The sequence below is a fragment of the Staurois parvus genome, unplaced genomic scaffold (assembly GCF_062004578.1).
Source record: "Staurois parvus isolate SC_StPar_1 unplaced genomic scaffold, SC_StPar_1.0 ptg001830l, whole genome shotgun sequence".
NCBI lineage: Eukaryota > Metazoa > Chordata > Amphibia > Anura > Ranidae > Staurois > Staurois parvus.
In genome coordinates, this window is record NW_028319626.1 from 87,501 (window position 1) to 104,985 (window position 17,485).

The 17,485-nt window shown below is 45.0% G+C and overlaps 1 protein-coding gene and 1 pseudogene across 1 annotated transcript in view; both read left to right on the plus strand.

Moving 5' to 3' along the window:
* The window catches only part of DYM (dymeclin), a gene marked incomplete at its 5' end in the record, with an annotated part of 425,359 nt that overhangs the window by 71,551 nt on the left and 336,323 nt on the right, over window positions 1-17,485 (plus strand). The window contains 2 exons of the mRNA XM_089664077.1: window positions 746-924; window positions 4,261-4,386. Coding sequence (XP_089520203.1) covers window positions 746-924; window positions 4,261-4,386 — 305 coding nt within the window. The remainder of the gene's footprint in view (window positions 1-745; window positions 925-4,260; window positions 4,387-17,485) is intronic.
* Window positions 9,801-12,503, plus strand: LOC149434118 (uncharacterized; annotated as a pseudogene).

Below are 17,485 nucleotides of genomic sequence, written 5' to 3' on the forward strand. Positions count from 1 at the left end.
AATTATATGTACAGCAGAAGCAAGGCTTGAATTGAAGATTTCTGCTTGAATATTACAGTGGCAATTGTAGGCAAATGCAAATTATTACAATCAGCAGAGCACCAAGGGCATCATTTATAGCTTCAAACAGGGGGATAGTAAAGATGTTAGAGGGGAGTACTCCACATCAGCAAGTAAGAGCTGCTCTGTGGAATAATGGGGCGCCAATTCGACCAAAGACAAAATGTAAGAGTTAAAAGTAGAGTAGAGTTGGGTCTAGGCAATGGGGAAAGAAGAAAAATAGAAGGCCAAAGATGAAGGAAGAAATCAGAAGTAGTATTTGCCTGGGTTAAGGAGGAGTGGAAGGGAAGGGGAAGCAGAGGATTGTCCTGTGTGGACCACCAACTGGGTGCTGCAAATTTGGGCAACAGTTATCCTCATACCGAAAATAGGGTTCGGCCAATGCTTGTGTGTTAGAAGAGATCTAAGGGTCCCAGATCTTCAAGAATTTGAGTGTCTTCTAGTATGGAAGTGAGCTTCTCATAAACCATAGTTCCCATGAGCCGCTGTTGGACCTCGTGAAGTAAAGTAATGTGAACATCCCCTCTTTGAAGTGAAGTAGTGCCACATCACAGAGGGGATGTGTCGTCTGATATTTAGTAAACCTTTTTTATTTTATTTATTTATTTTAAAACATGAACCAGTGCCTACTCACAGAGTTTGAGATGTCCATTTCATTGCACAATGTCCAATCTTTTTATTTCAGACAGCTCTGTTCCACCCAGTCCCAGCTTGCACTCATTCCAGATCAATTTCAACAGTCTGTACACAGCCCTCTGCGAACAGCAGACGTCCGACCAGGCCACCCTCCTCCTGTACACCTTACTACACCAGAACAGCAACGTTCGCACTTACGTCCTGTCCCGCACAGACATTGAGAGCCTTGTAAGTATTGCTTATAATTTATATATATTTAAAGAGAAACCTTTGTTGACAGAACTAAGTGGGCCAACCTCTTCTTCTGAAAATGCCAGTTGCCTTGCTGTCTTTCTGATACACTAGCACTTTGAGTCACTAACCTGAAACACATACACAGAGCATACATTCTAACCTCTCTTTTTGCACTTTTGTTGCATGCTAGCTATTGTCAACTAAGTAGACCTATGGCTATTACTATTGATTTGGCAGCTTTTTAAAAGGAACCCGTCCACAGAGAAAAATGTTAGCGAGACAGTGGTCATCTGAAGTCTCCCAACTTCTGAATGTGCACTGTGGGTCATGCAGCTGACATGTAACCAGTGTCAGATTTCAGGTGACCTATGGACCACCTGACACCCCAGTATCTCAATATTAGAAACGGTAAGTCAAATAAAGGGGAAATATAGATATTCTTAAAGCGGTATTAAACTCCAAACCAATGTGATGCATTTCTTTTCTTTTCACCCGGTGATCTGGTCGGTAACACACCTCCTGTATTAGAGTGCCTCCACTCTGGATGACAGAGCACAGGGGGCACCTTTGGATGGCAGCATTGTCAGTCTGAGGGGTGTGGAGTGTTGGATGTACTAGCAAATTTAAATACACTAACAAATTGATGGCAAACTCCAGCTCACACTTCATAATCAGTTTACAGCATAGTTGTTTTTCCTTTTAAGATAAAGGTTTTACATGAATAAATAAAAGCTGATTGTTGTAAGCAGCCCTGCTAATGTTGTATGGTTTGTCTCATCCCTGTAAACTGATACTACTGCAGGATAGCTTGTTCTTTTGAAAAACAGACTTGCTGGCTGAATCACCAAATGAAAATGTAAGAAAGAAAGCATAGTTCACACTGGCATTGAAAGCAGACGAAGGGGCGTTTTTAATGCGCCTCAAATGCCTATGAAAATACTATGGGTAATACATAGTGCTGTTCACATAATTACAACATGAAATGTTAGCATTGCGTCACTTCAAAATTATAGCATCATGTCAAGTCAGGAGGAGTTTGAAGCCTTTCAAGTCTATGGTGACGCTCCACTAATGCGCTGGCAGGTGTAGGCGGGGCATTTGCAGTGCGGTTGTGGCACGTTGATAACATTATAGTTTATTACAGGCATTTGTGGTGTGTTTTTAACGCTTGTAAAACACTTCAAAACTGCACATAGGGCTTTGGAGAGCATTTTTTAATAAGGATATAATACTCATGCACTGCCACAAATAAATGATAAGCTTCTGCAAGCACCTAAATGTGTTCCCACATCAATAAAACTCCCCAAGAAGCGCAGCGCTATTCTTGTGGAGAGCGTTTTTAACACTTGTAAAAAGCCAGTCTAACGCCCATACCGAAGCTGATTAACCACTTTCTAATGCCCATACTAAAGCTATAGGAACGTTGGGTAAGAGTTAGGATATTAGTCAAGTGTGAACAAGCCCTAAAAAAAAAAAAAAAAACTAATGCAGCCACCATCTATTGGTAAGCTGTAATATAATACATTTTTGGGGGGGTTTTGGCCAATCAGTGATCACATGCAAAGTAGTAAGCAAGATGTCACTTGTGACATCATTGCTTACTACGTGTGAAATCTGTGAATGATCACAGAGGTCACATGGTGCAAGCCTATTCACAACAGCCTTGTACCATGTGACAAGCTGTGACCAATCACAGCTCACTCAGTATTTCTCAATGACTGCAAGAATGCAGACAGAGAGAAAGAGAAATGATTGCTTTTACATCCTATATGGTTGTAAAAGCAATCAGTGTAAAAAAAAAAAAAAAAAAAAATCTTCATCACCCCCCACAAGTAGTACAGTGTCACTATGGGGACACTGTACTGCTAGGGTGACAGTATGTAGAAAAAAAATAAATAATAATATAAAAAAAAAATGTAAAATAAAGTTTAAAATTTATTTTTGGTTATAAACTAATTTGGATTTTTTTTTTTACTAAAAAGATAACGGAATAAATTTTGGCCAAGATTTATGATTAAATATTATTTATTTGCAAAATTTTAAATACCACTTTTTTCAAAATTTTTGGACTTTATCATTTACATAGCAAAAAAAAATAAAAATCCCAGCGGTGAATAAATACCACCAAAATAAAGCTTTATCTGTCTCAAAAAAAAATGGTAAAAAATTCATTTGGGTACAGTGTGGCATGACCGTGCAATTGTCATTCAAAGTGTGATAGTGCTGAAAGCTGAAAATTGCCCTGGTCAGGAAGGGGGTAAAAGTGTCCGGTCTGGAAGTGGTTAAAGATATAAATTCTTTAAAGATTTCTGGATCCTTATTGTTCTCTTTAAAGTAGGCTGCTTCTGTCATTAGAAAAGAGTTGGTCTCTTTTAAGGAAAATAAGAAATAAAAACAATAAAAAGATTACCTTTTTGACACAAAATATCCATGTTTAGAAAGGCATTAGGTGTTCAGAGTGAAAAATGCGGGTGCTAAGCTCTGAGACAAACGCCATACTGCTCCACTCTGATGGGAAATCCTAATCAGAAAGGAAACTAAAGTCCGATTCCACCTATAGAACAGATCCCCTCAATCCTGAAGACCTCCTGCTCATTTCTTTTAAAACAAAATTGAATACAATTGATGGCCTCTGCATGGGCGTGTCTTGTTGCTCTTGTTTTTTTTTTAAATGTTTATAAACTAATAAAAATCATTGAAATACAAAACAAAATTGAATACAGACATGCCCGAAATCCAGAAGTTTTCTTGGCGATGTGCAAATGACACAGGTCCTTTCCCCTTCTTGCCGACTTCATGTGCAGATTGCAGACATCTGTGTGATTTCATTGACGCAGATGTCAATGTAGGCCGCACATGAATTCGCACAAAAGTAGTGCAGGAACTTTTTTCAAAGTCGCTGTGACTTGAGTTGCAATTTCAACGGTTCCATTGTAGCAAATAGTGTGCAACTTGTCATGCAACTTTAATCTGTCAAATTGCATGACAATTTGCACCGGTGTGAGCCAGGGCTTCTCTGACTTTTGAGAGCTGTGCTGTCCCTGAGGTACTATGTATCCAGTTTGGTGTAATAATGTGCCCCCATTGATGACCTGGGTTCCCAGAAAGCTGATTGGATGCCGCTGGACATAATTCAACACATTTTTGGATCATATGATCAGTTGAATGATTGTATTGATAAGTTTGTGTCCCCCATTTCAGTGGTAAGTACCACAGGGATGATGATGCTTCATGCAGATATGCATAGAATGGAAGGGATCACAAATGGGAAACATGGTGGGAGTTTAAGCATTGGGCCTGTGGTGTAACATTTATCTGTTGTGTTTAAAGGTCCTGCCCATACTGGAGATCTTGTACCATGTTGAGGAGCGGAATTCCCACCACGTTTATATGGCTCTGATTATTCTTCTCATCTTGACAGAAGATGATGGCTTCAATCGCTCTATTCACGAAGTGGTAAGACTTTTACTGTGCCCAAGAATGCAACACATGAATGGAAACTTCAGGAATTACCCTAGATACCAAGAATTACACGAGCTTTGCATGAAAAAGATGACTTTCATGCAGTATAATTTTCTCACGCATTATGTAAAATCGTGGCCAAGTTCTGGTGTAAATGGCCTGGCCATTTTGATCTCCTGGCTTTGCTGATCATGTATGTGGGGTCTCCAGTCGACTTTTTTTTTTTTCTATAAAGCTGGATATAGACAGGTAGTTTTTGGCTGAACGAAAAAAAAATAACAGATTCTCCATCCACAAAAATAAAATCCCTCCTGCGGGGCATTGTATTCTGACAGCTGGACCTGGTGATGTTAGAATACACTAATCAGCGACTGTAGTTGTTGAGTAACAAAAGGTTTCCAACTTGTCTGCTCGACAGAAATCAGTCAAACAATTTGACTTCCGCCAAACTGCAATGGCCACTCACTGATTGAAATTTTGATCAGTCTATGGCCTTGGTGCCCAACATGCCTTTGGTATATGATGTGCAGCCCTCATACCTCAACAGTCTGTAGTTGGAACATTACAGAGGGTAATAGCATTGATCTCCACTAGTCTCTCATGTAACATGTTCCCATTTTTGTTTTATCTTCTGCAGCATATACCCAGCCAAAAATGTAGCATGTCCACACTCACTGACCTTCATTAGCTCTGCAGTTTCTGACAGTCCTCTCAAACATTATATATACTGAACATTATGTACGGCCCTCTGGTGATGTCAGAGGCTGCATTTGAGGCCCCTTTTAGATCACAAGTTGACAGCCACTTGTTTATGGCCAGCTTAACTTCACAGATGCACCAAGGGAAGAATGTGGCAAGCTCACTCATGTGACTTCTAAGCATAGGCAGCTTAGATCACATGGTCTCTGGTTGTCAGAAGCATTATTGGTGTTTCCAGGGCACATGCAGGAGAACCTGAAACCATACAGTGTGCATGTTCCTGTGTGTCAGTCTATACATAGAAATTAGGTTTTAAAAACCTTGAATCAGAGCTTCAACGTTACCTGAAGCCCCCCCTGCCCCCCATCACACCCCAGTGACATTTCAAGTCGTTGCGTTTCTCCTGTGTTTAGTGGTGGGTTGTCCTTACTGCTGCAATAAATGGCACACACATGTCCTCATGTGCAGTAGCAGTCTGAGCCCAGGCCCCACATACACTCTACTATGCTAAAGTCTTGGGCAGGTGTGAAAAGAAAATGCTGTAAATTAAGAATGTTTTCAGAAATAGAAGTGTTAATAGTTATTTATTAATTAACAAAAGTTAAATTAAATGAATTTAAGAGAAATCCAAATCAAATCGGTGCTTGTATGACCGCCCTTTGCCTTCAAAACCTCAGCAGTTCTAGATAGACTTGCACACAGTTTATGAAGGAACTCGGCAGGTAGGTTGTTCCAAACATCTTGAAGAACTAAGCACAGATCTTCTGTGGATGTAGGCTGCCTCAGATCCTTCTTTCCCTTCATGTAATCCCAGACAGACCTCACGATGTTGAGGTCAGGGCTTTCTGTAGGCCAAACCATCACTTCCAGGACTTCTTGTTCTTTACACTGAAGATAGTTCCTAATGACATTGGCTGTATGTTTGGGGTTTTCCTGCTGCAGAATAAGTTTTGGGGCCAATCACACGCTTCCCTGATAGTATGGCATGACGGAGAAGTATCTACCTATATTTCTCAGCATTGAGGACACCATTGATAGTGCACCAATCTCCTCCATTTTCAGAATTACAACCTTAAATTTGCAAGGAACCTCCACCATGCTTCACTGATGTCTACAGACACTCATTATTGTACCTCTCGTTAGCCCTTCACGAACAAACTGCCCCCTACTTAAGCCAAATATTTCCAATTTTGACTCTTCAGTCCAGAGCACCTGCTGCCATTTTTCTGCACCTCCGTCCTATGTTTTTGTGCATGGCTGGGTCGCTTAGCCTTGTTTCCACAATTGAGGTTTGGCTTTCTGGCCGCAATTCTTCCATGAAGACCACTTCTGGCCAGTCGTTTCCACCAGTCCTGTGCTGATGGCACTGCTGGACATCTTCCAGTGTCGAAGGGAAATAAGCTTGCTAGGTCTTGTATATGCTGCATTAAAGTATATGTTAACCCTCACCTTGTAAAAGAACTCATTCAGTTTAAAATGAAAATGAAAGGCAAAACATTTGTATGTAGATACAACATAATACTTTTTTTTTTTTTCAAGTGATCACATTGCTTCTGTTCTCAGCTGCATAAGAGCTGGGGGTGGAGAAACGTCAGCACATGGTCTTCCCAGTGAATGGCTGTGCAGAGGAAGTGGGTGTAAGGAGAAGTTTGATCATTGGAGGAGAGCAGGCTGAGTTCCCAGCATAGCCAGAAAACTGACCACGCTGTGCTCTCATGCCTAGCATGCTCAGTTTTTAATAGGAAAGCAGAAGCAGACTGGCAGGAACACCAGGAGTTTCACACAAAAGAAGCAATACTAAGAGAACAGGATGCTTTTTCATTCAAGTTTATGGTACTGCAGACAAATACCAGCAATATGAAATGTTGGGTTTTCATACTCCAAGTTTCCCTGGCTGATCACTGTCCACGGTCCTCAGTGTTTCCTGTTACTTTGTGCTTCTTCAGATGAGCTTGAACAGCACACCTTGAAACTCCAGTCTGCTTTAAAATCTTTGCCTGGGAGAGACCTTGCTGATGCAGTATACCTATCTTGTGTCTTGTTGCTGTGCTCAGTCTTGCCATAGTGTATGACCTGTGACATGAAACTGTCTTCCACAACCTCACCTTAGTAGCAGAGTTTGGCTATTCCTCACCCAGTTTTAAGCCTTCTGTTTCAGCTAAAGTGGAACTGCACTGCATCTGAGCACCACAAACCAAACACTCTATTTAATTATTTGTTAATATTCAAAGTAAACTCTTTCATCCATCCATTTCTCCGTTCTTTATTTTGCTGAAAAATCACTTTGAAAAACACCCCTGGCATTTCTGGCAGTGGCCATCTTGAGTAAGGACAGATGATTCATGTAGCATTTACTTTTTGCAATCCATCTGCCCTAAGCTCAGGCAGTGGCTGAGCTGAGAACCCTTCCTCCCCTCCTGAAGACTGCTGGGATGTATGACATTATTTGCCTAGGCATGGAAACCAGTAACTGAAGAAAAAAAAAGTAAAACAAGTAAATACCGTATTTTTCGCTCCATAAGACGCACTTTTTTCCCCCCAAAAAAGGGGGGAAAATGTCAGTGCGTCTTATGGAGCGAATATGGAGCGGCCGGTCCGGTATTTCCACTGCCGCCGTGTCAGAATACCGGGCCGGCCGCTCAGCTCTACAGCGGGACCTTATAGAGATGACTGCTGACCTTTGGGGAGGGAGGGGGAGCGGGTACCTGAATTTGACAGGTACCCGCTTCCACTTCCGTGGAGTTGTTCTTTCATCTTACCCGTTCCTCTATCCAGCGGCGCGGTCTTCCCGGCTTCTGTAGTGTGGGCATGACAGCCGGGTGCCAAGTGCGCATGCGCAAGAAGCGGTGCTTTTTGTGAATGGTAAGGCGGCACCTGGGACACATGACAGATCCCAGAAGCCGCCGGACCAATCACAAAGCGCAAGTGCTTCTTGCTCATGCGCACTGGGCACCCGGCTGTCATGCCGAGCGCCATTACAGAAGCCGGGAAGACAGCGCGCGGCTGGATAGAGGAACAGGTAAGATGAAAGAACAACTCCGTGGAAGTGGGAGCGGGTATCTGTCAAATTCAGGTACCCGCTCCCCCCCTCCCCAAAGGTCAGAAGTCATCCCCTGTACTATCCACAGTCTCTGGTCATCTCCTGTACTGTCCGCAGTCTCTGGTCATCCCTGTACTGTGTCCGCAGTCTCTGGTCATCCCTGTACTGTGTCCGCAGTCTCTGGTCATCCCTGTACTGTGTCTGCAGTCTCTGGTCATCTCCTGTACTATGTCCGCAGTCTCTGGTCATCCCTGTACTGTGTCCGCAGTCTCTGGTCATCCCTGTACTGTGTCCGCAGTCTCTGGTCATCCCTGTACTGTGTCCGCAGTCTCTGGTCATCCCTGTACTGTGTCCGCAGTCTCTGGTCATCTCCTGTACTATGTCCGCAGTCTCTGGTCATCTCCTGTACTATGTCTGCAGTCTCTGGTCATTTCCTGTACTGTGTCCGCAGTCTCTGGTCATCTCCTGTACTGTGTCTGCAGTCTCTGGTCATCTCCTGTATTATGTCCGCAGTCTCTGGTCATTCCCTGTACTGTGTCCGCAGTCTCTGGTCATCTCCTGTACTATGTTTGCAGTCTCTGGCCATCTCCTGTACTGTGCCCGCAGTCTCTGGCCATCTCCTGTACTGTGTCCGCAGTCTCTGGCCATCTCCTGTACTGTGTCCGCAGTCTCTGGTCCTCTCCTGTACTGTGTCCGCAGTCTCTGGTCCTCTCCTGTACTGTGTCCGCAGTCTCTGGTCATCTCCTGTACTGTGTCCGCAGTCTCTGGTCATCTCCTGTACTGTGTCCGCAGTCTCTGGTCATCTCCTGTACTGTGTCTACAGTCTCTGGTCATCTCCTGTACTGTGTCCGCAGTCTCTGGTCATCTCCTGTACTGTGTCCGCAGTCTCTGGTCATCTCCTGTACTATGTCCGCAGTCTCTGGTCATCTCCTGTACTGTGTCCGCAGTCTCTGGTCATCTCCTGTACTATGTCTGCAGTCCATTAGTTCAGAATTTTTTTTTCCTGTTTTCTGCCTCTAAAACCTAGGTGCGTCTTATGGTCAGGTGCGTCTTATGGAGCGAAAAATACGGTATACTTTGCTATCCATTTACTAATGCTAGCAGCATAAGGATTAAAATTAGTCCATTTTGATTGAGGGGTGACGTTCCACTTTGACTTTGTGTCAACCTAATTGTGTCGTTTGTGAGCAGAGCTTGGTAGTCCTACAGTGAGATCTCACCAGTGAGTCCAAATTACTCAACCTGAAATTATTATTATACAGTATTTATATAGCGCCAAAGGGTATGCTCAGCGCTGTACAGTAGCAAGGGGGACAGAACATGAGACAAGACAGTAACAAAACAGTACACGAGGGGTTCGAGGGCCCTGCTCTTTCGAGCTTACAATCTAGGAAGGAGGGGAAGGTGTTACAGGAGGAGAAGCCTGTGGGGGATGGAGTGGTGGGAGGAGTGGAGAAGGTTAGTTGTGAGGTCGGGTGTTAGGTGAGGTTGGGGTAGGCTTCCCTGAAGAGGAGGGTTTTCAGGGTGCGCCTGAAGGTGAGGAGGGTAGGTGACAGTCTGATGGATTGGGGTAGGGAGTTCCAGAGGATGGGGGAAGTCCTGGAGAAGTCCTGCAATCGGGCGTCAAAGGAGGAGACTAGGGAGCTAATATGAAATATGACCGGGTAGCATGAGGAGCATTCCTGTATCAACAGAAGCCACTCAAACTGGCGTTCATGCAATCCGGTAATAATGTACTTGTGTTCAATACACTCAAGCAGCTTTTATTGTAGCTCTGCCCTTAAGACCAGCATAACAAATTGTCTGAATTCATTGATCCTCGCTCATTTTCCTTTTTCCTGCTTTGCAATTTTTACAATTTAATCCCAAAATGCCAGCCTTGTCTTGATGTTTTTGCCATGCTCTGTTTTTCCAGTGTGTGTGGCTCACAACGCATCAGCACTCCGCCTGGGAAATAAATCTAAGTTTTCACCAGGAGATAATTATTTAAACTCTGCTGAATTGGGACATTTTGCTAGCAAAAAAAGTAAAGGTCTCCTGAGGCACCAGATTGTAGTGAATTATAACATTTTAGTTAAGGTGGACTAAGTAAAAGGTTGACCTAAAGTGTAGCCCAGGTTGGGCACCCAACGCAGCCCCCCCCCCCCTTAGTCCTTTGTTCTATTTTTATTAGAGCCACCCACACATTTGTTTTCTTTAGCATTCATCCTATTTTCTCTAGTCATCTTCCAGGACAGCACACCTGAGATAACTAGCTCCACCTGACATGAAGCACAATCAACAATTTGATAGAGTTTAAATTTTCCTGGCAGCGAAACTTTTTTTTTTTTTTTTTGTGGACCTAAAGCAGGGGGATGGTGGTCCCTCCCTGGGGGATAGTTAGCCAGGGGGGGCAGGCTTTTACTCACCCACTCCAGGGGTCCCACTTGTGCTGAGCTTCCCGGGCACAGGGGAGGTGTGCCAAGGACTGGCGCCTTCCTCCCGCTTCCAAGGCAGCAGGGAGGGTTGTCAGGGAAGAAACTGGGCCACGAGATGCTTCTCGCTGGAATGCTGTTGTCCAACCGGCACTGGGTCACACAGTGTGCAACCCTGTAGGGTGAGCGGGGCAGCCGTGGTGAAGTCCATCACTGGTTCCCGCAGTGAGAGCCCAGGGCACATGAGCAGTAGGAGGAAACGGGAAGGGGCTGCGGTCCAAGCCGCGCTCCCAATAGAACTTCTGGCAGGGGCGGGACTTCCAGTTTAAAGATGGCGGCGATGGTCAGCATTTTCTCCCTATGAGGCCAGTGAGGAGCCTCCAGGAGTTACCCCTGGGAGTGGGGACCCAGGAAGGCAGTGGAGTCCTGAAGGGCCCCTCTAAGATGGAAGGCCAAGCAATGGCTGCAGCCAGTGAGAAGACTATGGGCTGTGAGTCTGTCTTGGCTGATGGGGGAGACCTTACCCACTCCCCTATAGGTGTACTTGGGGGGGGGGGGGGAGTAATATTAACACGGGCCCCTGTTTTTCTCTCCTTAGAGCTGTGTGTAACCTCCCTAGGAGAGTGCTCACAAGACACTTAAAGTTAAAGCCCACTTCCCCGCTCCAAATGGTGTGGTTTTTGTAACGTTAAGGTCCCGCAAGACCATGCCAGACCCTTTTGCTACAAGTGTATTCTCAAGTTGTCAGGGAAAGAAACCTCGGCGGTTATGAAAGATTTTTTTGTCGGTGCAGACAGAAGTGTTACCCACCTTACAATCCTTCAACACAGCCCTGACATCTAGGAAGGTGGATGCCCGATCCTATAGGGAAGGATCGTCTTCCCAGGAGGGAGCTTGGACGGGGAGGCAGTGGGGGGGGGTTTAGGTCCCTCATCCTTTTTAGGTCACAGAGGAAGAAGACTTAGAGGAAGCAGAAGTTTCGGGCCAAAGCTCCCTGGAAGAGGGGGAAGATTTGGAAGGTGCTAGTCTGGCTAGCGAGGAATCTAGACCGGGTAGACACCTCTTTGCCGTGGAAGATATGGAAGGGCTCCTAAGGGCTATCTATGCCTCGGAGGACATTCCAGAACCACCAATGCAGATCTCAGCCCAAGACCAGATGTATAGGGGGTTGGTGAGGCCACAAGCTAGGGTATTACCCGTGCACCAGACTCTCAAAGATATTGTCGTAAGAGAGTGCAAGGTTCCTGAGAGGTCCTAAAATTAAAGACCTGGAAGAGGCAGTACCCTTTTGGGGAAGAAGAGGAGGAGAGATTCTTCAAAACCCCCAAATTAGATGCAGAGTTATCTCAAGTATCTAAAAAGTCTGGCCTGTCCTTTGAAGACTCAGATAACAGAGACCAGATGGATTGCAGGTCCATGACATTGTTGCGTAGAGCCTTGTATGCCAATACCGCTACTATGGCCCCAGCCCTGGCACCCGCCTGCATCACTAGAAATGCTGATGCTTGGATGCATAGAGTAATTGACCACGTCTCTCCAGGTACAAAAAAAAAAAAGGAAACCCAGTCAAAAGAGGTATTGGATTCCCTATAAGTGGTTTGTAAGGCAGTGGCCTACCTGGCAGACGCTGTGGTGGAGATGGTCAGAACATTGGCTAAGACCGCAGCTCTTCCTAACTCAGCCCGAAGGGCAGTGTGGGTTAAAACCTGGGAGGGTGATTGGATGTCAAGAGCTATTTGTTTGTTTGGCCCAGGACTGGACCAGGTAATCTCTAGGTCCACCAGATGTTCCCTACCAAGGCCAAAAAGGATAAGGTGAAGAAGTTTTTTCGTGCTCCCCTTAATCAGGGCCAACAAGGGTTTAGGAACGACTACACTAAGAAATGGGCCAACAAAGGGAGACAAATAAGAAGTTTCCTTTTATTTGGCTCCAAACCCACCAGTAAGGACCCCAAATGACATGGACCTCATGGTACACGGAAGGATGCCCAGATTCCTCCAGCAGTGGGGAAAGATTACAGAGAGCCTGTAAATCCTGCAGTTGATAAGGGAGGGGTACCAGTTGGAATTCTCCTCATTCCCCACTCGTACCTTTGTGCTGACTTATCCCCCCAGAGACAGGACAAAGGCAGAGGGTCTCTTGGGAGGGATTAGTAATTGAGCGGTAGCAGGAGGTAATTGTCTCCATGCCAGCGGACCAGCTGTTTCAGGGATTTTATTCCTACGTTTTCCTGGTCCCGAAGCCTTCAGGGAAATTCCACTTGATCATAAACCTGAGAAGGTTGAACGGTTTCCTACTATACAAGAAGTTCCATATGGAAAGTATCTACAGTGTATGGAAGCATCTGCTCAAAGGAGTCTTTATGGCCACTGTGGATCTCAGACGCCGACTTCCATGTTCTCATCGCCCCGGAATACCAAGCCTTCATATGCTTTGCCATCTTCACGGGGTAGGGGTCAGTCACTGGCAGTTCTGAGCTCTCCCTTTTGGACTAGCGGCCAGTCCGAGAATATTTACCAAGTTCTTGGCTGAGGTGGTAGCCTGTTTACACCTTCAGGGAATTTCCCTCATTCCTTACCTAGATGATCTGATGATCTACGGAGTCTCACTGCACAATTACATTCCAGGGAGCTCAAATTCTTCCTTCTATCCTCCTGTAACAGGAAAGAGGAGTCTCTGGATGAGAGGGTTTACCTCCCAGAGAGTGTAAAGACCCCACTGGGATGGTGGCTCAGGCCCCAGAATCTAGGGGAAGGGAGACAGTGGGCACAGTGTGACACAGTTTGGGTAACCATGGATGCAAGCGAATGGGGCTGGGGGACTCATCTAGTGAACCAACAAGCCCAAGGCCAGTGGGAGCCACTCTAAAAGGGAACCTCTTCCAACTGCAGAGAGCTGTTGGGAGTAGGTCAGGCCTTGAAGGCCTTTGCAGACAGGATCAGAAGAGAAGTAGTCCAAATTCTGTCATACAGTATGTCGACAGTAGCATACCTGATTCATCAGGGGCCACCAGATCCCGTAATCTCCTGGACCTACTGTAGATATCAAAAGTCTACACACCCCTGTTAAAATGTCAGGTTTCTGTGATGTAAAAAAAATGAGACCAAGATAAATCATTTCAGAACTTTTTCCACCTTTAATGTGACCTATAAACTGTACAACTCAATTGAAAAACAAACTGAAATCTTTTAGGGGCGAAAGTAAACATAAAAAACTAAAATAATGTGGCTACATAAGTGTGCACACTCTCGTATAACTGGGGATGTTGCTGTGTTCTGAATTAAGCAATCACATTCAAAATCATGTTAAATAGGAGTCAGTACACACCTGCCATCATTTAAACTGCCTCTGATTAACCCCAAATAAAGTTCAACTGTTCTAGTAGGTCTTTCCTGACATTTTCTTTGTAGCATCATACAGCAAAAGCCATGGTCCACAGAGAGCTTCCAAAGCATCAGAAGGATCTCATTGTTAAAAGGTTTCAGTCAGGAGAAGGGTACAATATAATATCCAAGACATTAGATATACCATGGAACACAGTGAAGACAGTCATCATCAAGTGGAGAAAATATGGTGCAACAGTGACATTACGAAGAACTGGACGTCCCTCCAATTGATGAAAAGACTAGAAGAAAACTGGTCTGGGAGGCTACCAATAGGCCTACAACAACATTAAAGGAGCATCAGGAATATCTGGCAAGTACTGGCTGTGTGGTACATGTGACAGCAACCTCCCGTATTCTTCATATGTCTGGGCTATGGGGTAGAGTGGCAAGGCGGAAGCCTTTTCTTACGAAGAAAAACATCCAAACTCCGCTAAATTTTGCAAAACACTTCTGAAGTCTCCCAAAAGCATGTGGGAAAATGTGTTCTGGTCTGATGAAAATAAGGCCACATCACCAAAAGAACACCATACCCACAGTGAAGCGTGGTGGTGGCAGCATCATGCTTTGGGGCTGTTTTTCTTCAGCTGGAACTGGGGCCTTAGTCAAGGTAGAGGGAATTATGAACAGTTCCAAATACCAGTCAATATTGGCACAAAACCTTCTGCTAGAAAGATGAACATGAAGAGGAGCTTCATCTTTCAGCATGACAATGACCCAAAGCATTCATCCAAAACAACAAAGGAATGGCTTCACCAGAAGAAAATTAATGTTTTAGAATGGCCCAGCCAGAGCCCAGACCTGAATCCGATGGAAAATCTGTGGGGTGACCTCAAGAGGGCTGTGCACAGGAGATGCCCTCGCAATCTGACAGATTTGGAGTGTTTTTGCAAAGAGTAGTGGGCAAATATTGCCAAGTCAAGATGTGCCATGCTGATACTCATACCCAAAAAGACTGTGTGCTGTAATAAAATCAAACACACTTATGTAGCCACATTATTTTAGTTTTTTATGTTTACTTTCGCCCCTAAAAGATTTCAGTTTGTTTTTCAATTGAGTTGTACAGTTTATAGGTCACATTAAAGGTGGAAAAAATTCTGAAATGCTTTATCTTTGTGTAATTTTTTTTACATCACAGAAACCTGACATTTTAATAGGGGTGTGTAGACTTTTTATATTCACTGTAGCTCAGGAGATCCTAGGATGGGCAGAGAGCAGAGTGATTTTGGTGTTGGCGGTCCACATAAACGGGTCAGTCAACACGAAAGCAGAGAGGGAGAGTGGGAACTCAATCCCGAGGTCCTTTTTTTCAGATAAGTCAGGTCTTTGGCAGCCCGGAGATGGACTTTTCTGCCTGCAGGTGAACCTGTATTTCTCCTTGCCTTGGGAACAGGGATCCGAAGGCCTGGACGCGTTGGCACAGGATTGGGATTTTGAGCTGGCATATGCATTTCCCCCTCTGCCACTGATCCCGTGGATACTTCAGAAGCTGGCCTGGTCAGGCTGCAGACTGATCTTGCTGGCCCCGTGGTGGCCAAGAAGAGCCTGGTTCGCCACCTTGAAGAGGTGGGCCGTGGCTCCCCCGCAGCATCTCCCAGTAAGGAGCGATCTTTCTCTTACAGGGTCCAACTCTGCACCCCAATCCGGAGTTTTTTCGGTTAACGGATTGGCTCTAGAAAGGGAGATACTTTAAAGAAAAAAAAAAAAAAAAAAAGGGAGTGTTCGGAGAGAGTGATACACTCTTCTCAGTAGGAAACCGGTCACTATAGAAATATATACGCCAAGGTGTGGAGGGTGTTTTCCACTTGGTGTCAGAAAAAAAGGGTTTCCCTTCCCACGGTTCCGGTGATCCTAGACTTTCTCCAAGTAGGGGTGGATAAAGGTATAGCAGTAAGCACCCTAAAGCTGTAGGTGGCTACCCTGTCGTTCTTTTTGGATCAAAAACTCGCGTTCGAGCCCCTGGTTCCTGGGGGCCAGGGAGAGGGTGACCCCAGTTAAGTTACGTATTTTTCGGCTTAGGATCTCACCTTCAATTTAGAGGCTTTGAACAAGCCATGGTTTGAGCCAGTGGCTCAGATTTCTGTAAAAATTTTATCTTTTAAGTTAACCTTCCTTTTAGCCATCCCAACGGCAAGAAGGATAGGCTATCTTCAGAGCCTGTCAATCAAGGGACCCTTCCTGGGGGTATTATAGGACAGGGTAGTACTTAGACAGGACCCTCTTTATATACCCAAAGTGGCCTCAAGGTTTCTTAGGACACAGGAGATTGTCCTACTGTCTTTCTGTCAAAACCTTAAGAATGAAGAGGAAAAAAGTTTTCATTTTTTAGAAGTCAGGCTGTGTTTACTGACATATTTTAATAGAATAAGTTGCTTCAGGAAGTCGAGTCACCTTCTGATTCTGTTTAATGGTCCAAGGTAGGGACAGCAGGCATCTAAGCCATCAATAGCTAGATGGATCAGACAAGCAATCTCCTTACCTTATGAGCAGTTAGGAGTTTCAATGCCCTCGCACCGGAAGGTACACTGTACTCAAGCGCTAGCGACCTCTTGAGCAGAAAGTGCCAGAGCATTGATTGAGCAGATCTGCCGAGCAGCCACATGGACAAGCCAAGACACCTTCGTGAGACACTGCAGGGTAGATTTGTCACCTCAGGACCTGAGGCATGTAGTATAGGCAGTGGTCCTGCCTTAAGGTAGGCCTGAGTTCCTTGCTTATCGTCTCAGGTGTGCCATCCTGGATGATGACTAGAGAAAAGTACCTGTTACACTTACTGGTAATGGTATTTCTGAAATCTTCCAGAATGGCAGGCCTACTTCCCGCCGGTGTCTAGTGTTGGTTATTTCAAGACAGAGTACCTTTCGTGCACCAGGGAGCCGGAATACTTATATAACTGAGGAGTGGAGGGAAGAGTGTGGAATTTAAACTCAATTGTTGATTGTGTTTCCTGTCAGGTGGAGCTAGTCTTCTCAGGTGTGCCATCCTGGAAATTTTTCCAGAAATACTATTACCGATAAGTGTAACAGGTACTTTTACCATTTGGCTTCTTGATGGTTATGTAGCATCCTTCTCCTTTTTTGTACTGATGTGCAATTACTGTATTGTCTAGCAGTCCATATTGGTTTGATGTTGCAACCATCCCCAGATGTGTTTCCATATTGTTCTGAGCTCCTATGAATGATGATGGATGTCATTCAACACGGAAGAGCAGCCGCTGCAGGTTAGGGAGTCTGGGACGGACATCACTGGAGGCACAGTGCTACTTAAACTTGAATTCCAGCTTTCAACATCCCCACCCTCCTTCCTTCCCTAAAGTCCCCCTCTTTACATGCCTTTTTTCCTGTAGTCTTCAGGCCATTCTGGTGTGGTCAAGGGCCCTTATTTATCTTCATTATCGGCATCAGTTGGAGCAGTGGGTATTCCTTTCTTGTGAGCTGAGTGGTGCTCACATAAATATATATATGCCCTTCTCCGTCTTGGAGTACTGTGAGACCAGACTGCATAATGATGAGGGGGGAGGGGGAGCCCATGGTAGCCTGGGCTCAGGAGAAGTGAGT